The 24,843-nt window shown below is 38.5% G+C and overlaps 1 protein-coding gene across 1 annotated transcript in view; it reads right to left on the bottom strand.

Annotated features, from left to right (window-relative positions):
- The window catches only part of LOC149219175 (uncharacterized), a 62,536-nt gene extending 41,074 nt beyond the window's left edge, over nt 1-21,462 (bottom strand). Inside the window, exons 1-7 of the mRNA XM_089384298.1 lie at nt 20,531-21,462; nt 20,162-20,392; nt 19,696-19,991; nt 19,410-19,554; nt 19,088-19,221; nt 18,215-18,584; nt 18,021-18,129 (exon numbers count right to left, since the gene is read on the bottom strand). Coding sequence (XP_089240424.1) covers nt 18,021-18,129; nt 18,215-18,398 — 293 coding nt within the window. The 5' untranslated portion in view covers nt 18,399-18,584; nt 19,088-19,221; nt 19,410-19,554; ... (1 more) ...; nt 20,162-20,392; nt 20,531-21,462. The remainder of the gene's footprint in view (nt 1-18,020; nt 18,130-18,214; nt 18,585-19,087; nt 19,222-19,409; nt 19,555-19,695; nt 19,992-20,161; nt 20,393-20,530) is intronic.
- Nucleotides 21,463-24,843: the final 3,381 nt, after the last annotated feature.

Genomic DNA, 24,843 nt, shown 5'->3' with positions numbered 1-24,843 from the left:
TCTACCTTAGGATTCCCACAAGGTCTCACTGCTTCCTTAGATGTATAATTTCCTGTGGCTAGAACAAGAAACAAAGACCAAAAAGTAGAAAGATTCTGCTGCCTCCTCAGATAGATGATTCTTGTGCCAGAACAAGGGAGAGCGACTAGGTAGGGTGGGATCACCTCCAATGAAACTAGTCCAAAAGAGAAAAATGAGGTCTTAAACCCTCGAAGCCTCAGGCTCAACAAAACAGAGATGAAATAAATCAATCCAAGTCTTGCCTCAAATGCTTCTAAGCCTCTTGTATTTATAGATTTTCATGAGAGCGGGTTTCTCTTTAATTAATTGAGTTATGTTCATACCAAACCTCAACTTTGGGCTTTTTTGCCCCAACTACCCCAAAACTTGACCAACCTTAGGTATTTTGGAGTTTTCCCTTTTTATCGAGGACTATAGCATATGAGAATCTATAAGCTACTTTGTCCTTTGGGTTAATTAATTCCTAGGGGACATTACAAAAGGTTACAAAAGGTTGACGACAACAGGTATATGGTGTGGAGAATAAGGTATGAAAATCACTGCTTCCAACAACAACATTAGATGTATACCAGCACGTACAAGATTTAAAGTGGTAGCTGATTAATGCTCAGGTCTGAGTAAGGGAAATGTCGTGAAACACGATAGCCATACTGTTAAATTTTGTGATATGCGAGGGCATGAATAGGAGAACATCTTAAAACCTTCCCTTCCTAACTGTTATGAAATGTTATATGTGATGCATGCACTAGTAGGCATATTGGAAAATATGTAATGTGTATGCATAAAGTTTAAGTGTACTTGGAGCATGTGTGTGATGTGCATGCAGACTGATAGTGATATGTTGTGGTATAGGTATTGTGTCTAACATGAGGACTAATCATGGTTGTTATTTTTCTGATGATGCAACTACCCAAGACCATCAACACACAGAGAACAGAGGAAGAAAGAAGGCAAGATGAATCGCTCGAGGGCTCAAAGGGTACCTAGATGCCCCAAAAGAGTAGCAGGAACTCCTGGATCCACAAACTCTAGGAACATCCCTGTCCGGCAATAAGCCATCCTGGAGGTTGTGGCACAAGACCTAAGGGACTGCTAGGTGCAGAGAAGGACTGCACCACTTGAACGCAGGCTGATGGGGGGTGTGAGTCCGTAGGTTGGAGGCTGTTGGGGTTGATCCCTTGGCTGGTTGAGGGTACTGGGAATAGGAAAAATACTTATACAATAAGTATTTGGTTGCCTTCTCTTGTGTTATGAATATATGTGCTTCAATTATGAATTGAAATTCTTATGGATATATTACTTGTTGTATAGACATGATTATAACATGCCTGTTTATTTGTTGAATGTTGTAAGCGTATATTGAACAATGAAGACCTTAAGTGCAACTCAAGGAAGCTGAAGGAATAATATGGGACATGAAGAGAATTAAATTGTGGATGCAGTGAAGACCAGTGACCTAGTAGTATGTGTTTATTGCTAAAGACAAAGGAACATCGGCGACAGTGTTATTCTAAGGGGGAAGCGAATGCAACACCCCTAGTTCCACCCCTAAATGATTAATGCAATAACCATGTATAATATGTGTTGGTTGGTGAACATAGGACTCATGAGGCTGGTATGCCTCTATGTGTATGTACATGTTAGGCCCGTGGGCCAAGTTATGAATATGATTAAGGTCGGTGTACCTATGTAATGGGTCTGAGGACCATGATTATTAGGCTGATGAGCCAGGACATAATTAATTAGGCAAGTGAACCAAGAGTTGTTTCTGGGGCAGTGCACCCGTGTGTATTTGTGTCTATGTGTTGGGAACGGTGTGCTCGCATGTATGTGTTTTGTTGAAAAGTGTAGCGAGTGGAAGGTCTTGTCTAGTTCGTCCCTTAGCAAGAAAGCCCATGATTTGTCTTTCCTTTGACCATAGAGCGAGTTCATGGAGATGGTGAGTCTATTTCCAGTTCGTGGGAATAATACTCACAAGTTCATGCATAGTGTTGGAGGATCAGTTAAGTGGATCTTTCTTTAGTTTGACTAGAGGATCGAGTGGCAGTTATGAGTGCAGATAGAACGAGTTGGAGCTTCAATCATTGGTTGAAGTAAGGGCAAGTTGTGACTCCAATTATGATTGGAAAGAGAACCAATTCTAACTCACTTAACTTGTCAACCACACAATCAATGCATGCATCACATATAATCACGTTTTTTCATGTGTTTCACATTTTTTGTGTAATAGGGTCCATCGAAAGTATGAAACATGGGTACTCCTTGGATGAAAAATTAAATTCCGCATCCAACGAGTGCTCCCGCTCTAAATTTAAGTAAAATCGTAGGGAGATAAGTTGAAAATATGAGTTGAAAAAGTAGTTTTTCTATCTTCTTTTTTTTAAATTATCTTTTTTACCTTTTTACTCAAAAAATGGTGAATCATCCCCCATGGTTGACATCATCATATTGAATCCTACTGGTTCTTATAAAGTTGATTTTTGTTGCACATTTTCGTTTCGAGGCCCATTTTTTACCTCAAAAATTCTAACTCAGCTAACTTGTCAACCACACAATCAGTGTATGCACCACATATAATCACATTTTTTCATGTGTTTCACATTTTTCGTGTAGTAGGGTCCATCGAAAGTATGCAACATGGGTACTCCTTGGATGCAAAATTAAATTCCACATCCAACGAATGCTCCCGCTTGAAATTTGAGTAAAATCGTAGGGAGATAAATTGAAAATACAAGTTGAAAAAGTAGTTTTTCTATTTTTTTTATTTTTTATCTTTTTTACGTTTTTACTCAAAAAATGGTGAATCATCCCCCATGGTTGACATCATCATATTGAATCCTATTGGTTCTTATAAAGTTGATTTTGGTTGCACATTTTTGTTTCAAGGCCCATTTTTTACCTCAACAATGCTCTAATGATGAAGAATCTCTACAAGTTGCAGGTTGAGACATGTGCAACTTTGAGCAACAAGGCAACAAGTGGGCAGAGCAAAGATGTAGGAGAACTTTGGCACATACGCATGGAACACTTGCATCATGAGGCGCTAAAGATCCTACAGCAGATAACCATAGGGCTATCACAATACAGCCTTGACAAGATTGGAGTGTGCAGGGGATGCACGCTTGGCAAGTATCCCAAGTCATCTTTCTAGGTCGAGACCGCTGAGCCAAAGGGATTTTGGAACTGGTGCATTCAGATGTGTGTGAGCCCTTCTCTTCTCCGTCACTTATGAGAGATAAGTATTATGCTACTTTCATAGATAATTATTCTCAGAAAACTTGGATATTTTTTATGAAGGATGAGGTCTTAACCAAGTTCATGGAGTTCAAGGCCTTGGTAGAAAACCAGACCGGGAAGAAGATCAAAGCAATGAGGAGTGACAATGGTGGGGAATATATCTCCAATGCCTTCAAGGACTTGTGTGCGGAGGAGGGCATTATGAGAGAGCTGACAGCACCCCATACCCCTCAACAAAATAGGGTGGCTAAGAGGAAGAACTGCAACATAGTTGGAGCCGCCAAGAGGAAGAACTGCAACATAGTTGGAGCGGCCAAGGTCATGTTGCATGATCAAGGACCGCCTATGCTATTGTGGGCAGAGGCATGAAACGCTATAGTATTTCTGCAGAACAAGAGTCCACATAGGGTGCTTGGACGAGTTACACTAGAGGAGGCTTTCACAAGCAAGAAGCTTGATGTTCCACACTTTCGTATCTTTGGCACAAAATTTTACTACCATATGTCCAAAGATAGCTAGAAGAAGTTGGAGCCCACAACAAAAAAGGGTATTTTCATGGGTTACAATGAGACATCTTAGGCATACATGGTGTATATTCCATCACTCACAAAGACAGTTATCAGGCGGGACATGACGATTAAGGAGGATAGAGCTCTGAGGGAGTCCTTAGAGCGAGAGCAGGTTGGAGTACCTGAGGAGGAGCCTTAGCCAGGATCACAGATTGAGTCTCAGCCAGGTGACAAGGGGTCGCACGGCAAAATGATGAGGAGGAGAGACTAGGATGAGAGCAAACAGCTACTTAGTTAAAGACTCCTGGCATGGGGAGGAAGAGAGCCAAGTGGGTTGACATGTTGATTCAAGAGGCTAGGAGCATGTTGAAGCTCCTAGCTCTATGTTTAGGCAAAGCAAGCAGCCACAGAGGTACATCGTTTATATGGAACTGATGATAGAGTTGTTGGCCGCAGCGCCTTTTGGTTATGAGGCATCCTTTTAGTAGGTTTAGCAAGATGCCATGATGGAGGAATATCCCTCCATCATGAAGAACGATGTTTGGGAGATTCTGCCACGACCATAGGGAAAATGAACAGCAGGCTCGTGTTTGGGTGTACAAGGTGAAGCATGGAGCAAATGGGAGTATGAAGTACAAGGACAGGTTTGTGGCCAAGGGCTTCTCAAAAATTGAGGGCATAGACTATGATGAGATGTTTGCCCCAGTAGCACGGCATTCATCCATTAGGACGATTCTGGCACTTACAGCACAAATGGGGTGGAAGATTAACCAAATGGACGTGAAGACAACATTCCTCAATGAAGTGCTTGAGGAGGAGATCTATATAGAGCAGCCAGAGGGTTTTGAGCAGTTCGGCATAGACACACTCGTGTACAAGCTTAAGAGAGCTCTTTATGGGCTCAAGCAGACTCTGAGAGCATGGTACACTAATATTGACAGCTACCTTCAAGGATTGGGCTTCACTAAGAGGGAGGCGGATCCCAACCTATACTACATCATGGCTGGAGTGCTTCCGCTCATTCTAGCACTCTACATTGACAATCTTATACTGACTGGAGCAGCCTGATTCATGATTGCAAGGTAGACCTTGCAAGGGAGTTTGAGATTAAGGATATAGGGCTTATGCACTATTTCCTTGGGTTGGAGGTTTGGCAAGGTGATGGTGACATCTCCTTGGGGCAGGGCAAGTACACGCAGGAGATTCTCAGGAGGTTTCATATGCAGGATTGCAGGCCCACGACCACACCTCTAGTCACAAATTGGAGGAAGGTGGATGCTAGCAAAGCAGAGCAAGTAGACGCTACATTATACAAAAAGCTCATCAGGTCGTTGATGTATTTGGTCAACACATAGCCTAATATTTGTTTTTCAGTAAACTAGTTGAGTCAGTGCATTATGGAACTGACCAAAGTTCACCGGGTTGCTGTGAAGCATGTTTTGAGGAATCTCGAAGGCACAACAGATTATGGATTGTGGTACAGACGGGTTGATGGAGTGAGGCTTGAGGGCTTCACATATGCAATTGGGTAGGGTGCTCCACAGATCGAAAGAGTACGTCAAGTTGCGTCTTCAGCATTTGGTCAGTAGTTGTTTCCTGGTTTTACAGGAAGCAGAGATCAGATGCACTTAGTTCAGCAGAGGTTGAGTACATGTCTGCCGGTTTGGCAGTGTACGAAGTTATCTGGATGAGGAAGCTGCTTGTGGGACTTTTTAGATAGGGGATGGAACCCATTCTGATACATTGTGACAATGAGAGTTACATTAAGCTCTTTGAGAATCTAATGTTTCATGATCGCTCCAAGCATATCAAGATTAGGTATCATCATCTCAAATATTGTGTGCAAAGAGGGATAATGAAGCTATCGTACATTCCAACAGAAGAGCAAACAACAGATATCTTGACCAAGGCATTGGCAAGAACCAATCTATTTCAGAGACAAGTTGGGAGTTGTAAAAAATCCCTTCCTTGCTAAGAGGGAGTGTTGAAAAGTGTAGTGAGTGGAAGGACTTCTCTGGCTTGTGTCGTAGCCAGAAATACCACGATTTGTCTTTCCTTTGACCATGGAGCAAGTTCATGGACATGTCGAGTTTATTTCCAAATTGCAAGAATAATACTCACAAGTTCATGTGTAGAGTTGGCGAATCAGTTAAGTGGATCCTTCTTTAGTTTGACTACAAGATCAACTAGTAGTTATGAGTGCAAATAGAATGAGTTGGAGCTTCAGCCATTGATTGAAGCAAAGACAAGTTGTGACTCCAATTATAATTGGAGAGAGAACTAGTTCGAACTCAATTAACTTGTCAACCACAAGTTATAAGTTTGTACTTGCCAATTTTAACATGGACCGAATCTATAAAGGAAGGACGAAGGCACAAAGATTAATCATTATTGAGTGCACAAGTTTGAGTGAGATCTCTTTGGTTCTAGAGTTTGTATCTCGGAGGAGCTAATGCGCAGTAGTGAGGAGACTGCCTTATAGCAGAATTGCTCTAGGATTTAGGAGTTGTGTCCTAAAGAATAGGAGGTCTTGTGCGCTAGGAAATAGGAGGCCTAGTGCACACAAAAATAGGGCCAAGCAGAGCGTGTAACACTGCGGTCATTGTTCACCTTTATAAATATCACAATCTTATAGGCACATGGGCCAAGGGCAAAAGGGTCAGTGATTCCAAGACTTGAGAGGATATTTCTACATAAACAGATTTTGTTGTTTAGAATAGGCCTGGAGGCTGACAAATGGCAGACAAAGGGACAAAAGGCCAAATGGCACAACGGTGTTTGGCCTGCAAAGACTGACCAAGTAATGACAGGGCCCGCCATCACAAAAATCTGAGTACAAGGATAGGTGAAAGATTTTTTATTGGTCCAGAGAATTTGGACCAGGCTGGACAATAAAAACCAGGAAACATAGTTCAAACAGGGATAAGGGGGAGAGCAGAGTTCTCTTGGGTGGGTGCTTCGAGTTTCTTTCTCGGGAAGTTGGGATCTATCGCTGGAAGGGAGCCATTAGCAAGAATCAGTGTAATGCTTGGGAGAGGATGTGATATTTTTTTTTCGTTGCTAGTCACAAATCTGGAAGTGCGTATATAATCACTGAAGCAAGTATTCAGGGGAGAAGCGTATCATGGTTGAGCACTGGAGATTGGTGGAAATTCCTTCAAGTGAGGATGGCAAACCTCTGGAGTCCCTTAGCTGCCAGGGTCGAGGTTGCTCCTTAGAGTCCTGTCTTCTCAAGTCTTGGAAGTCAGCTCCGGGGTGACAGCTGCATAAGGAGTCAATGGCAACTTGTCTAAGGTTGGGAGGTTAGTATTGTCCCAAACTTGATTTCCCTGCTGCATTTAAAGCAGATGAAGCCTATGTGCAGTAAGACTCTACAAGATTTAACCACATTATGTGTGGATCACTAGCAAACCTGCAGGAGTACGATGTGTATACTGAAGTTATAGGTATAGATGATAGGAACGTTGATTTATGTGTAGCCATGTTGATCCCTTTTCCAATTATGCATTTTTAGTTCAGCAACATTTAGTTTCAAGCTTGGGAAGTCAAAGATTGGTTTTGTGCGTGCTGGTGGCATTGTATCTGCGTACTTGTGTTGATTTTCTGGAGTCATATCTTTTACACTTGAAATCTATGTGCAATTGTTTCAATTTCTGCAGCTCTTGTGTGGGCTCATTAAATTCTGATGTACTCCAGCTCTCTGCGCCATGGATGTTGCAATTCTTGATTGTTAAGGAATTTAGACTTCTGTGATCCATAACATTGTTTAGATAATCTTCGGCAAAATCACATAAACCATCTTTTGTCGACGCATTTCGAACCAACCAGTGTGGTTCAACTTGTCCTGACGATGAACCACACTAGTTGGTTCGAAACGCGTCGACAAAAGATGGTTTATGTGATTTTGCCGAAGATTATCTAAACATTCTTGATTGTGTTGGGCATGATGGAACGTTGCACAAGAGCAACAACACTCTCAGCCTGTAGACACAGCGTTGGGACCTTGCTCTGCACTTGGGTATAAATGTTGCTCGAATGCTGGTCTGTCTCACTCCCACAACTAAATTAACTTGCTGGTTGTGTCCTCTCTCATCCAAAAGTCGAATTCCCTTCTCTGGGCAGCATTTGGCTTGTTCATTGGAGAGATTTCCATCCCTCCAAAACCTCATTCGTGTCATTTCAGCAGGAACTTCTTACAGGTTTGTCAATCAATGATTTTCACACCTTGCCAAGTCTGATTCTGTCACGAGAAAGGATGAAACCATTTTTACATTGCAAGATTACAGCACACGGTGTGTTTTCCCTATACACCACATGCTTGTCTGTGCACAGTTACAATATTTTAGTGTTATGAATAGTTACTAATCTGCGTGGTAGAAGGGGTGGCATAAGGGATATTACACTAAAATTCAAAATAGAATGTTGTATGTTAGACACTCACGTTAAATAAATGTACTCCACGAGTTGATAGCTATGCATGCCCCAGTCAAACAGCATACAGATCTCCTTGTTGTGATGCAAGCTCTATGAAGGTCTCATACTTAAAGGACCTCATGGCATCCTTGGTTACTCACTTCAAGCTGGTGACATCTGGAGTGACATTGACAAACATAGCATGGAACTTCAAGGGTGGAACTTCCCTTTCGATGACATCTGGAGTGACATTGACAAACTTAGCATGTTGACTGTGGCTTACTGTAACTCTGTCTTTTGTATTTACTTTGGATCAGTTCGGTAATGTGTGCCTTGCTAATGACTGCGCAATTGTTAGTTCTATTAGTAGGTGTTGTTGACATAATTGCGTACAAGTTTTTCTAGATTGCTAACAGCGTTAAACAATACTAGGGTCACACTCTTCCAAGTGTGAGTGAAGGCTTTATTCATGTACCTTTATTTGATAAATTACAAAAGGCCCCTGCTTCAGTCTGGGCGTATGTGTTTTATCAATCATACCCACTTCTTAGCAACTGCCGCTGCTTCCTTTTAAAAAGGAGCGATGCAAACAATTCTTAATTGTCCTTATTTTAATAATGGCCTTCATGGTTGTATTTATGGACTATTTCTAAATTCGATAATTCCTACTTATCCTCTTTGGAATGCCCAAGATTCTCAATTGTAGAAAAAAATAAAAGATAATGCCAAATTTGTAGGGTTCATACAGAGCTCAGCATAGCAATCCCATGATCCTTTGTCTATTATGAGTACTTTTCCATGCATAAGTACAGTTAATGTAGGCACCTCATTCCAATGCATTTGGCAGTGGGAATCTGGAGTGATTTCAGTTGTTTTCTACTTAGTCATTCTTAAAGTTCTCATATACCTGGTATAGAGGATGTTGCATGTATTCTGTATGCTAGGGGTAGCATGCAAGCCTGCCCCATGGCAATCTGATTGTTCTCACTTGTTTTCTGCATTTACCTCACCATGCTTGTACTAAAGAGAATTGTGCATAGTATTGGCAACATACCAGTTTATTGGATGACAATGGGGATGTTTACTTTGATTAGAATTATTCCCTACTCTGTGCTACCCTGTCATGCATCTTTACACGGGTTTTACCTCAAATCTGAGTATGATATGTTACTTCAAATAGCTGGTTGTAATGGCAGAGTTGCTATTTCTGCTCTGTAATGTAAGGTACACCTGAAATCTGACTATGATATATGGTTACACATATACATAGAACTTGGCCTCGTGCTAAGTGCTTTCTTGAGGGATATTTTACCAATTAGAGAATCTAACGCTAACCTCATTCAAGTGTAATCATGATGAATGATTGCATGGCTGGGAAATGGTACCTTCTTTAGAGTTGATTTCAGTTTACATTTCCAAGATTTGAAGGGATGTTTTGATGAATGATTATAGCATATTAAATGGCTAGGATATGGCACTTTCCATAGAGTTTTTCAGCTTGCTTATCCAATATATTTTGGTATTTCAGGCATGATTTTGTTCTGTTTTCGAGAGCAAATGCATGCTCAGTATAAGAGACCTATTCTTACCTTCTCTCATCAAATTATGGCTATCTCTCCCATGTTACTGATGTCTGAGGAGGATATACATGGAAACTTTCAACACCCATCTTGGGTTCTTTCTCATGATTGTACCTGACAAATAGCAAGGACTTTGATACATAACCTATAGCTATTCTTGGTCCAGGAAGAAAGTACCCGCAGTCTTTTGCTTTTAGTGATACCATCGATGGAGCATGTTATTGTCACTGCTCAGTATCTACTAAGGAAACTACTGAAGGATAAGGCATGTAAACATGAGCCCTCAAAATGGTAAACTCTTCATCAGAGGGGGCTCAGTATTCTGCTCCACGTCTCCACTATTAAGACCCTGATATCTATATCTGCATGTATGTGTATGTAGCACCTCAATGTGTTGCACCCATGACTGGTGTCAAAGAGACCATTCAGCAATCTGACTCTCACCAACTTGCTATCTGTGTATGAGTTGAGGGAGTATGTTCAGCCAGTGGGACTGTCTTCTTCTAATAACCAGTGGTAGTTGCTTCTTAGTAAGAAATGTGGATGACACTCCTTTTGATTGATTCCATGGTCAGAGGGTTGCCAAAATAAACCTTATCATAACAAAGTAGAAACGCCACATGCAGCCTTCATTGAACAAAGAGATGTATCATACACACAGAAATCATTCATGGAGACCATAAGAACAACTGACTTGCTTGAAACCATTACAAAGGAGAAATTACCTTTTCTCAAGATGTTATGGAAAGACCAATATTTGCTAGGAATAACCCAACTCAAAATTTTATGTGCTTTCATTGACAGTCTACTGACCAACATGAGCTTTACTTTTCAGATTGTGATGTTTCAAATGCTGAGAATAGTTCATCTATTTCATAGAAGTAGACACTAGTGCCCTTGATGTAATGGCTTGGGACAGACCAGGACAAGAGGATTACAGTAATGGAAATGTCCATGGAGTAGTCGATGAATAATATATCATATGATGATCCAATGTTGACTTGTATGTGGTAGAAAGTCAAACATACGATGGTAACCAACTTTGCACTAAATCATGCCATAGATAGAGCAAAAATAATAATAAATAAATAACTAATTTCCCCATTCTTGTAACCGTAACATGAGAGTCGGAAACCTAGTAACCACCTCCCTTTGATTAGATTGGTAAAGGGTTGTGTTACAGAGCGCAAGGAAGCAGCAGCTGGGTCAGCGTAATTGCAGGGTGGTTCGGGCTAGTATAGCAGAGAACAAGTGTGTTCTCAGTTGAACAGATTGCCTTATATTTGATTCAATAGTTCAAGATCAATAAAAGACCACATCAAGGAAACAGGTTTTTCCCTGTTGGGTTTCTTGAGAAAAATAATTGTGTAAATTTGTGTGTTGTGCTTTTATATCTGTGTGCCTAATCCGTTGCTTATAAGTTGTTAAGAAATTATGTATCTTGGTGAAAAGTAAACTAGTTCAGTTTTCCCCGCCAGTCACCTCACCCCTTTCTTGGATACTTGACACTGTATACTATGCATATTAGAGTAGGATGCATTGCATGTTTATTTTGCATAGCTACTATCATCATATCATGTTTTCATGCTAGAATAGATGCACTTAGATTAGAGTTGCATCATAGAATAGATTTTCTTTTCTATATGGTTTATTATTTGATGAAAACATGGGCGATAAAAGTATGCCCATAACACATGCTTCCAACATTGTTTGTGATGTGCAGGATACAGGTTTGCAGTCCTAGGGGATTGTTGGTGTTCTCATGACCTCCCCATTCGAGTACACTAATCGTGCACTCTACACAAAGCTCATGTCCCAGTCGGAGCCAGATGTTACCCACCAAAACTGGGTGACCCCATAGAAGAATTTTTCTCTTAGACATCTCTTCAGCCGACAACCAACAAGCCCTAAAAGCCACCGATGTAGTCAATGTATTGTGCCATTTGATCTCCGCTCCTTGAACTAGTCATATGTCTCCTTGCCCATTTGTCGAAAGCATATGTTTGAAGGTGAGCAATCCAATCCTAAAGGTATGTTTTTCATTGTGCAAACGGTTGCTTATGCTTGTTTTTCCTTGGGCATCTTGGGCATGGATTATTGGGTGACTTGGAAGAAGAAAGGGTTTTGACAGTCGTTTTGTAACTTTGTTCCCTCACCTTAAATGGGGGGTTAATCCTCAATCCTAGTCATGTGGGGTCTCCCCTATTGGCCTATAGATTTAGGAAGAGCAATACTTGGGAAACCCTAATTTTGGTAGCACGGTCTTGTTTTCTCGTTCCACAATTTTCACTCCCTTCCATACATTACAAGCCCTATTTCATCATCTTCCCTCTCTGGCTCCACATGACCACTGGGTCCACGCAACACTAGTACACCCCCTTCCCCTTGTCCACATTTTTGGGTCGGGCCTGGAAATGTTGCCCTGTAGATTGATGCAACTAAAAGAACGTTAAAAGCATATCATGGCCACAAGCAAGAAACAAAAGAAAATAATATTATAAAATGCAAAAGATGGTCGAGACATGAAAATAACACATGGGCAAAAGCCAAACATGAGCTCTACCCCTTATCATTATGGCCATCACCCTGGTTCCTAGGGCCCCATGAGTGCCCCCACATCATTAAGGAACCCATGCATGTCCCAACCCCTAGTGGGCGATGAACTGCCCCACCCTAAGGGGGTAATAATTGCTTACATCATACACAGTGTGCTCTCATCTCTTGGAGCCACGAGCAATAATACAAAGAAAAATCAAGAAAAGGCAAAAGGCTAATGAAGAAGGGTGGAAAATAACAAAGGTCAAGGTAACTCATGTATCCATGATTGCTCCCTCCTACATCTATACACCCAAATATGTGGACATCACTCATCATTACCATCCTTGAACCCATGGCATTTGGCCTTCAGACTCGCGTGTCTCCATCCATTCATCATCATTCACATGGAACCTATCAATTGAAGGGTGTAAGGGTCATGTCTTTCCCCTTAGGGGTTGGGAACACCTAATAGGGTTGTTTATTAGCCACTTCCTAGGGAGGTAACACTATTACGAGCTTCAAGCCACAAATTTGGAAGAGAAGCCCACTAAGAAATCACAATGTGCCCTTGATTAACAAGCTTGGTTCACGTAGATTCACTAATGAAATATTATACCTGATGGTGTGGAAGCACATTGGATCTTATATGTAACTGCAAGTGGTTTCATCATGGGTTGGGCAACTTAATTAGGGCCCAAGCCCACCAGAGAATCATATTGACACCCCAGAGGAAGCGTTAAGAGCCATGGGACTCCATCATGTATTAGAGCATCACTTCATGCCATGGGAACCTTCATTGCACCCTTAGCACCTCCTAGTGTACATACCAAGAGTTATCTTAGAAAAGATAAGGAAGTTATGTTTTAATTATATTTGGAGAGGTAGTGGGGAGTATAGAGAAGGAAGTTATGTTTTAATTATATTTGGAGAGGTAGTGGGGAGTATAGAGAAGGAAGTTATGTTTTAATTATATTTGGAGAGGTAGTGGGGAGTATAGAGGGTTGCATTTGGCCAGCTCGAAAAGGATTGGCCTTCCAAAAGAATGGGTAGGATGGGGCCTAAAGAATGCCCATCTTTTTGGACAGTCACTTGTTACTCGATCTCTTTGGAATTTCATTTTCAAGTCCAGTTTGTGATGGGAGATCCTCCTTAACGAATATATTTCCACTAACTCCATGATTGATTAGGTAAGAGATGTGCACTAAGACTTAAGGTGGTGCGCTAAAGAATTGCTTTGTGATGCGCCATGCTAGAGAATTGCTTTGCGATGTGCCACGCTAAGGAATAGCATTGTGATGCGTTGTCAAATAGCATTGTACAATGCTAAGATAATAGATTGCACTAGGCTACTAGTAAGACAAGTGTTGTGCTAGGGAGGTGAGGGGCACTAAGCTCTTTTTCCAAAATGTGTCAGTGCAGTTATCTGACTTTGTTGACTTAGAGAAATAGGGATGCTCATTTCTTGAAAATACAAGGGGGGACTCCAAATTTTAGAAATATCAAAAATTTGGGGTTGTTGTAGCTACTACAACAATCCCTTTATAGTAAATGCTACTAAATTAATTCCAAAATTTGATTGTAGTGTTCTTTATGCATTTGGTTAGTAATATCGTATTCATTTTGACACAATGCGCATAGGATCTAGGAACCTTTATTAGGGTAATTGCAATTGCTAATAAATAGTTATCAGATCCTTTATGAGGGGAATTTACATTCTATTGTAACCTTTATGAGTGTAATTGAAATGGAAATCATTATTCATGCTTGGCCCATGATTATCTACCTTAGCTTTCACACAACAACTCATGAGGCATTCCACCATTGTGATGTCATCCACCTTAGCTTTAACACAAAAATTCAATTCATAACCTTATCGAGAATAACAATTCAATCCCCTTACCTTATAAGCTACCGTAATTGACACAAGGGATTCACAATGGAGCCTATGCTCCAAGATTTAAAATCAAGCTCCAACACATGCTCCAAGACTTAAAATCAAGCTCCAACACTATGTTGGTAAGTCATAACCCCCAGGTGCACTCACTTTATATATCCAAAATATGAGCCATTTATTTCAATTTTATACCTAACTAGCCTTCTAGCCTTCTAAAAGCATCAACTAAATATCAATAAAACTAATGGGCCCACCTTGAAATATAATAAAATATCTTGGACCAACTTATCTAACTCCTTAACATGCAACCACTATGGGGGTAGTTACTTAAACAAGTCCCAAAAGGTGCCATTAAAGCTTAGATCCAAAATTACACCACCTAAATTGCCATTAGGCAATATTTCACATACTAATATCCCCTCATCAATATTGACTAGGAGCACCTTGCAAAATACATATATGTGTATCAAGTAGAAGATGAAGAAGGTGACATAACATCACATCAAATCCTGACTTTACGTAAACTTCCTTCATCCCAAGCATAGATCTCAACTTCACAAACTTTGCCTTTGTAAAACATCTAGTGAAAATGTATACTACATTGTATTCACATATATAAAACTCCAACTCAACAATGCCATCAAACACAAGATCTTTGATCTTGTCAATATCTAGCTTTAGACAAAAAAAAAAATGATTCTTTTAGGAGGTAGTATTACAGATCTGATTGGTCATTCCTATTGAGAGAAATTTCAAAAGATTCATTCAAAGAAGGAAGGATTTCTTGCTCAACAATAGAAGGGCAAATAACTCCCATCATTAAAAGGTCAATGTGAGAAAGCTCTAACAACTAAGCAAAGATGATTGATGTGATGCACAGCATGTTGTTCTCATGAACAATAGATGTAGGAGAACCCACAACCATAGGTAATGTGCTTTAGTTTTATGTTTCTGAGGTCAGATCAACACTATACAGTTTCAAGGGTTAATTTGACCTACACATAGATATGTGAAGTAAGAGGAAATGGATCAATTGACTAAGTCTATGTGTGGTCTGGTGAATACATTGGTAATGGCAAAAAGTATGAGCTGATTACCCAGATAAGTAGAGTACTCTGTTGTTGTTTGCATCAGTAATGAATGGCCTTGTTTTCAGGAAACAAAATCAATGCATGTGTTGCTTAAATCAGATCAGAATGAAGCATATCCCCTACACTAAGGCATTATTTTCACTTGGCATGCTAACCACTTCCCCTATTGCTCATATTGCTAATCTCATCTTGCACGTGTTCTCTAGAATGTGGGGGTGGCACACATCGAAAACTTATATTCAGTCTTGTTAGCAGCAGAAAGGGTGTTCCTTGTTTAGTAATTATTGGACTTTACGAGGCATCATGTGAAAAAAGAAAGATTGGAAACTATATTTGACCCTATTTCAAGGCGTACTTGTAGCAGCAATAAATAAATTCTGTAACAGACTTGAGACAGAATTACCAATAGCAGTAAACTTTGTTTTGGGGCTTTTGGTGGAACCGTGGTCAACACCAGTTCATATTTGAGAAGGTTTTAGCCACAAGGAAAAATATAAGGATTTCAGCAGTCAATAATTTTAGTCCAAGCAAAGCCATGGAAAAGGATAACTCCTTTAGGAAGATGTTGTTTAGCTTAAATTAATGCATACACTTCCAATTTGCAGCCAGTCACATACAATGTAAGCTTGTACGGAGGAAGATGAATTTCTTCAGAATGTTTCATTACCATACAACAATAAAAGTGTATACTTCCAGATTTGATAAAGAAGGGATACATTGGAAGTAAATGACTCTTTGAGAGTATCTTGTATAGCATGACGTGGAGGTTTGTAACAGTCAACAATTCAAAGAGGAGCCATATTCCAAGCTTAAAAGGAAGCAACTGATTGTAATTATTTGTAAGAGTGAGCTCTTCTTATTTCTGGAAAGAATGTTTTTGGCGTGGAGATGCAGTCTTTGAAAGAAATTTGCTTTCCCTGATCTATGATTATAATGGAAAGGTCTCAGATCACATTCATTGGTTTCTGATTCTCAACAATGGGAGCATTCTCTAGCAGCTATGGTGCTAATATACAGTCCAAAAACGCACTCACACAGCAATAAAACTCTCAAATCGCAGCATGCACCAGACAGACTTTGTAGATATGATAGAGGGGTATCTCCAACAAGTTTGAAATGCTTGGTAGATTGAAGAACTAAAGCCAAATCTGAAGAGCGCTCCAAAAAGGATGATATAGGAACTTGAACATATATAAACGCCCAGCATGATAAAGGATAAATGAAGATGTTTAAGGGATGATTTCAAAATCACAAGTGGACCTCATCATTTTAATGCTAATTTTCGACAGTTGTTGGTAAAAGGTAGTTAAAGAAGAAGCCAAGTCATTGTCTATTAGGATGCTCTATTACCTTTTGTTTGAACCCCTTGACACAATTAAAGATAAGCCAACTTACCACTTTCATGAAGTTTTTTATGGATAAGGATGGTGACACTCTTAAAGAAGGGGGGAAACATTGTCCAAAGATACAGTTGACATGGTCAAACCACCTTAAAAGAGAAACACGCCTCTATGAGTATGGTTGTGGGGTTGTTAAATTGCACATCTTTAAAGTCAGAACCATTATTAATGGAGGGTGTTATTTTGAAGACCGACCAGCCAACCCACTCTCCAAAGACCATTGAAGCGCACAACATAGATGAAGCACCTACTAACTCTGCTGGAGCAGTTAGAAAGTAGCTATTGTTGTTACCACACATTACAAGGGCACTCATCCGATTTCATGCGCCTGAGCTATGTCTTTAAAATTTGTCATCAGGTTGCCTTGTTGGGGAAGCACCCTAGTTTGATAATGTTGTTTTAACAACCCTTGACCTATCTTTGCACTAATCCATATGAGATCCACGATTCCAAGAAGGTAGCTATGTCAAGGAGACAGCTAGCACATCATTCAAGTTCATGGAAGATCCCAAAGAGAAAAGCTCCCAGCCTAGAGGAAGAGTTGTGGCCTTGTTAACTTATTTTATTATTTATTCTAGGATAAATTAGGGGATCAGGAAATGATTAAAGAGATTTTCTTATTTTAGGGGGAGACAAAAAAAGGACATTTAAAGGAATAACAGTTCAAATCCCCTTACCTTACAAGCAACCCTTGGATAGCCATGAGTTATTCTCCCATGGAAGGGATCACAAACACTTGAGCCTGTATGAGAGGAATTCACATTCTCTCGAATCTAGGGGAATCTCAATTTCTGTTATAAGTAAAAGAATAGGATTAGGACAGTGACCTTCCCAGTAGTTATTCTCCCATGAAAGGGATCACGAACACTCAGAGCCTTGAAGGGATCACGGACACTAGGAGCCTTTATGAGAGGATTTATATGCTCTCAGAGTTAGGGGAATCTCAATTTCTGTTATAAGTAAAGGAACAGTATATTGGAGAGTTTATAAGGAGAAATCTAAATCGATCTGATAAGTCACAAAATATGATTTGAGACTTTATGAGGGGAAATGTAAATTGATTGTGAATCTCCTATTGTAGACTAAGGCAGTGAATGAGGCAAGCCTTATAATTTTGCCCTGCCCTAATAGTATTGGGAGAATTTGCATTAAGGATTGTTTAACGACAATCAACAAAAGGTAATGAGTCTAGATCATGGAAAACAAGTCGAAAAGCACCCAACCATCAATTTCAATCAACATAATATATACGTGTCGTTGATGACTAATAAGAAGTCCAACTATATGACCACATTCTCTTAAATTGTAAAATAGCTTACAAAATCTGGAATACTAACCTTGCTACACAGGAATGTTTAGATGCGGAAATTCTGGAAAATGGTGGCTGCAAAAGCGCTGGAAACTCCTCATTCGTGGCTGCAAAAGAGCTGGAAACTCTGGTAACTCCTGTATATAAAAATCCAACCAATCAGAAAAAGGGTAATGAATTTAAAAATAACTAAAGACAGGACTGACAAAAATACCAACTCACTGTGAAAGCATTGTTTGTTGATAAAGTTGGCCACCAACCACCGCTCCATATTCTGCTCCATATTCTCCTCTGCAACTTTCTCCTTTGTGGCATTGCTCTCTCTCTCAATCTCAGTTAATACAGATCCACAGACACATAACAGAAACATATACACACATAACGACGGAGCACACATGACAAGCATAAAACAACGCAGACAAACACACAACACTATGTAGCACACAGCACATTGATGGAGCGCTCCACCACAAAACTTTACACAGACTACCTAAGAGAGAAAGAGGAGACTGCCTGAGAGAGAAAGAGAAAGCTAGCAGAGTCTGTTTATTGAACAGAGACCAATTTGTTTTATCACCTTGCCTTAAATTTCCTGCAAAATAGACCAATTTGTTTTATCACCTTGCCTTAAATTTCCTACAAAATGAATTAGACAGACCAACAAATTAAGAGCTAAGGACTAAATAATCAGAGGTCACTACAAACTAGTTTATATTATACTCGTTCTGGTTGGTACTTAGTGTGGTTCTGAATATTCAACACAACTTCAAACCATAATAGCATTAGTTGGCGATCATAACTAATGTCGTATATGAAAGAAAGCGAAAGCAAACATATAAGAAGAATTTCATGAGAATAGTTGGAGAAGATATAAGAAGAATTTCATGAAAATGGTTGGGGATTGTTGATGTTTGTTTCCATGGTAACTGGTAACTATCCTCATTGCGCAAATCCTATGACTAAGGTAAATAAATTTATACCAATTTATGGAAAGGCAGTAAGGTATATAGTCTTCTGCATTGGTTGTTCATCATCTATAATTAGAATTTTAACATCTACATCTAAATTTGATGGGTCCAATGTGTAAATTAGTACCTCCATTTATAAGGTCATTCAGCTACAGAGAGTTGTGCAACAGCAAGTTCATCAACATCTAAGCGAACATATCCCCACACACCAGGCCTTGGCCGCACCGCAAGAACAACCCATGGTGGACGTATGAAGGCCTCCTGAAACACATCATATTGTCATGAGAACCAAATAAATAAGCACGCATTTTATAACTGAGCTAAATAAATTTAAACCAATTTATGGAAACTCACTAAGGTATATAGTCTTCTGCATTGGTTGTCCATCATATCATCAGAATTTTAATATCTACATCTAAATTTGATGGTTCCACCGTGTAAATTAGTACCTCCATTCATAAGGTCATTCAGCTACAGAGGGCGGTCCAACAGCAAGTTCATCAACATCTAAGCGAACATATCCCCACAATATCCCCACACACTTGGCCTTGGCCGCACCGCAATAACAACCCATGGTGGACGAATGAAGGCCTCCTGAAACACATATCATATTGTCATGAGAACCGAATAAATAAGCACACATTTTATGACAACACACTAATTTTGAAATCAGCTGATCCAGTAATTGCAATAATGTTGCAGGCATTTTAAACAGTGGAAAAAGTCTGATTATACCTGGGTTGACCTCAGCACATCTCCAAATAGTCCAAAATAGATATTATGGCTCTCATCATTCTCTCCTGTTACCTTTGCTAGCTAGTCAATTTAATAGCTGATAAGGCTGCAAAGAAGAAAGAACAAATAAACCAAAAAAAAAAATCGCTGGTAGGTCTTGTTAGGTGATACATTGGCCGCGTTGGTACTCAAACACTTCAGGAAGGATGTATAAAACCCCAGCTGTGCGACTACTCTATTTACACCAAGCCATTTGGAAGGAACGATATCTAATTCCCGCCATCACACAGATTGCACTGCAACGAGACACAGATAAGTAGTTAGGTAGGTCACATAGAGCCGCTAAAATAACACATATTTGATTACCTATATTCCCCACACAGAGCAATTTATATTATCTACGTTATTATTACTTTGGCCTCCGTAGAACAGGCAATGGTTAATTAGTTGCACGCCCGCAGCATACCCGCTTTTCTTTACCGCCCGCATACACGCTTTCGGTTCCATCCGTGCCCACGTGTACAAGAAAAAGAAAAGAAAGGAGACGTTCCCAGCTAACAATGTTCTACGGAATTTTTCCGTTGTGTTGCAGATATTTTCTTCCCTTGTGTTACATATCTGCAACCAGCTGCAACTCTCACAAAGCCTACAATCCCTTGTGTTACATATTTGCAACCAGCTGCAACACTCACAAAGCCTGCAATGAACAACCAGCCAAAAACAGGCATACTCAACATTCATTCCAAATCATGTTCCCAAAACGCACAAAACACCCCAAAAAAAAATACCAAATACCCTGCTATGTACCCTCCTTCCGGAGACAAAAGACCGTCACCTTCATGGTCCGCTCTCTTTCATGGTCCGCTCACTTTGATTGCCAATTGAAAGTTGAAGAAAAGCGCTCCAAGTGAATACCAATGAGGCCTAAAGGCTTTTTACACAGAATCCTTGACGCATCCTTGACGCAGACGACTGAAATAGATTGAATTCAAAGCAGAACAAGCAGTGGAGATGGTCGCAGGTGAGATAGGACCGATCGGCTAGAAGGCACCACAAGGCTAGAAGACAACAGAAGGCAAGCAAGAAGGGCGAAAATCGTCAATCCTCCCTTGCCGTTATGTTCTTTTGTGAAAGCTCCTGTGCAAACTGGTACTTCACACAGCAAGCACCTGAATAGGGCGAAAATCATCAATCCTCCCTTGCCGTTATGTTCTTTTGTGAAAGCTCCTGGGCAAACTGGTACTTCAGACAGCAAGCACCTCCATAGGGCGAAAATCGTCAATCCTCCAAATGCCGTTGTGTTCTTTCGTGGAAGCTCCTGCGCTTTTTACACAGAATCTTATCCTTGACGCAGACGACTGAAATAGATTAAATTCAAAGCAGAACAAGCAGTGGAGATGGTCGCAGGTGAGATAGGACCGATCGGCTATTAGGCACCACAAAGCAAGCAAGAATGGCGAAAATCGTCAATCCTCCCTTGCCGTTATGTTCTTTTGTGAAAGCTCCTGTGCAAACTGGTTCTTCAGACAGCAAGCACCTGCATACGTCGAAAATCGTCAATGACCAAATGCAGTTGTGTTCTTTCGTGGAAGCTCCTGTGCAAACTGGTACTTCAGACAGCAAGCACCTGCATGTGTTGAAAACCGTCTAAAAACCCCGAAAAACCCTCTCCCATAAATGGACGAGTTGGCTGGCACCTCTAATCGGCCCACCCTGTCAGAAATAGTATCTTTGGCTGCCACAACAGCCCACTCTCTGCCATAAGTGGAAACGTGGCTCGATCTTTAAAGCCCGACATCCAATACCGAATCAGTCGCGCCCCTATCGAATTTTTCTGGAGTCGCATTATAGTTTGATAAGATTTTTTTGAAGTTTTTAATATTTCAAAAAAAAATCAAATTATTAGACAGCCCACTCTCTGCCATATGTGGAATCGTTGCCTCGATTTTTAAATCCAGGCACCGAAGTTTTTAATATTTCAAAAAAAAAAAAAAAATTATTAGACAGTCCACTCTCTGCCATAAGTGGAATCGTTGCCTCGATTTTTAAATCCCGATACTGAATCGGGACGCGCCCATGGCAACTGAATCAGCCGCGCCCCTACGATCTTATTATAATATTTTTAAATTAAATGAATGAAAACGACTGATAACAGAATGAAAATGACGGCTAACGAACAAATTTGAAATGTGAAAATGACTGATAACAAACAAATTTGAAATGTGATGATGAATGAATTTTTTTTAATTAATTGGATTCTGTTGAACACAGTTTCCTAAATTAACGAAAAACTTAAAAATTTTATTTTATAATTGCAAAGTATTTTTTAAATTTAATATAGATTTGTTAAATGATATAAAACTTTAAATTATTTATAAAATATTAATTTTACATAAATTAGTTATTAGTTAACTTTAAATAATTTAATTATTTATTAAATAAAATTAATAAAAATGTGTTAAAATTTTTAAAGTAATTTATAAAATATTACTTTTATAACTTTATATTAAAATGAAAATTATATTATTAAATATTTTTAAAAAAATAAAGTAAAAATAAACAAATAATATTTTAAAATTGAAATTACTTATTTATTGAATTAATTTTAAAAGAGAATTAAATACAATTTTAAATCAATGATGAATACAGTGTTGTTAAGACGTTTTGGTGGTAGTTCATTGTGTGTGAATGTATTAGTGTAAAAAACTAAAATGATTATAAAATTATGATATCAATATAGTTGTGTTAGTTTATTTTTTTTAATATTTTTTTCTAAATTATATTATAATGTTTATTTTTTATTTTGTTTTATGATGATGATGATGATGGTTAACGTTGAGATCAAATAATGGTATCTGACCTAAAAAAACAAATTATCTATTTTGATTTAAGATTTATTATTAGTTTATTATTAATATATATTAGATATCATTTCTTTAAATGTAAAGTATATTATATAAAAAAAATATTATGAAAATTTATGTTCATTGATCTCCAATAAAGTACTAGATTTAATGGTATATGTTAATTTATTTATTTTTTTATTGTAAAAAAAATTATATTCAATATAATTTAATTAAAAAAAATTAAGGATTCGTTGGTTTATAATTGTCCATGTTGATTTCTTTTCAAATCTCATTTTACATATTTCTTACTATTATAGCTTTTTCTTAAATTTAATTTCATTTAAGATTTCTTTAGGATTTATTATTTTTTCTTAAATGATATATGTTAATTTATTTATTTTTTTATTGTAAAAAAAATTATATTCAATATAATTTAATTAAAAAAAATTAAGGATTCGTTGGTTTATAATTGTCCATGTTGATTTCTTTTCAAATCTCATTTTACATATTTCTTACTATTATAGCTTTTTCTTAAATTTAATTTCATTTAAGATTTCTTTAGGGTTTATTATTTTTTCTTAAATGAAATTTGTTTAGGGTTTAGTAATTAAGGAATAAATTTTAAATGATTAAAAAAAAATATAAATTAAAATAGAGTTATATTGGTTTATTTTTCTATTTTATATATTATTATTATTATGGTTTCTTTTTAATCTTTGTAATTTTTATTTTATTTTAATTTATTACCATTACATTATATTATAGACATCATTTTTCTAAATGCAATGCATATTATATAAGAACAAACTTTTTCATGAAAATTATTGTTTGTTAGTCTTGTATAAAGTCATGGATTCAGTGGTCGATGATGATCACCCTTCAAGTCTCACTTTACATGTGGTTTTTTTTAACACTTTACATGTTTGATGATCACCCTTCAAGTCTCACTTTACATGTGGTTTTTTTTAAACACTTTACATGTTTATATCTGAATTCACGGTTATGTGATCCATATTGAATAATTAAGAAAATACTTTCAGTAGTAATCACATAGTAAAAATTTTTGCCGACGCGTTTCAAACCATCCAACTTGTCTAGATAATGAACCACACTAGATGGTTCGAAACGCGCCGGCAAAGCTTTTTCCTATGTCATTACTACCAAAAATGTTTATATCTATCATAACTTTTGTAAAGTTGTTTTCTGGTTTACTTTTCCAAGATTTCAAGGGTTGTTTTGATAAATGATTATAGCATATTAAATGGCTAGGATATGGCACTTTCCATAGAGTTTTTCAGCTTGCTTATCCAAGATATTTTGGTATTTCGGGCATGATTTTGTTCTATTTTCAAGAGCAAATGCATGCTCAGTAGAAGAGACCTATTCTTACCTTCTCTCATCAAATTATGGCTATCTCCCCCGTGTTACTGATGTCTAAGGAGGATATGCATGGAAACTTTCAACACCCATCTTGGGTTCTTTCTCATGATTGTACATGACAAATAGGAAGGACTTTGATACATAACCTATAGCCATTCTTGGTCCAGGAAGAAAGTACCTGCAGTCTTACGCCTTTAGTGATACCATCGATGGAGCATGTTATTGTCACTGCTTAGTATTTATTAAGGAAACTATTTAAGGATAAGGCATGGTAAACATGAGCCCTCAAAATGGTAAACTCTTCATCAGAGGGGGCTCAATATTCTGGCTCCACATGTCTCTACTATTAAGACCCTAATATCTATATTTGCATGTATGTGTATGTACCATCTCAATGTGTTGCACCCATCACTGGTGTCAAAGAGACCATTTAGCAATCTGAATCTCACCAACTTGCTATTTGTGTATGAGTTGAGGGAGTATGTTCAGCCAGTGGGATTTTCTTCTTCTAATGGCTAGTGGTAGTTGCTTCTTAGTAAGAAATGTGGATGACACTCTTTTTTATTGATTCCATGGTTAGAGGGTTGTCAAAATAAACCTTATCAAAGTAGAAACGCCACATGCAGCCTTCATTGAACAAAGAGATGCATCATACACAGAGAAATCGTTCACGGAGACTTGCTTGAAACCATTACAAAGGAGAAATTACCTTTTCTCAAGATGTTGTGGAAAGAGCAATATTTGCTAGGAATAACCCAGCTAAAAAAAAGTGCTTTCATTAACAGTCTATTGGTCAACATGAGCTTTACTTTTCAGATTGTGATGTTTCAAACTCTGAAAGTTTGAATAGAAGTAGACACTACTGCCCTTGATGTAATGGCTTGGAAAGACAAGGACAAGAGAATTACAGTAATTGGAATGT

Source organism: Pinus tabuliformis, chromosome Q, assembly GCF_031772625.1.
Source record: "Pinus tabuliformis cultivar Carrire ecotype Pingquan chromosome Q, CPIR1, whole genome shotgun sequence".
Classification (NCBI taxonomy): domain Eukaryota; kingdom Viridiplantae; phylum Streptophyta; class Pinopsida; order Pinales; family Pinaceae; genus Pinus; species Pinus tabuliformis.
Note: the sequence above shows the minus strand (reverse complement) of the source record. Positions and strands in the feature narration are given on the sequence as shown.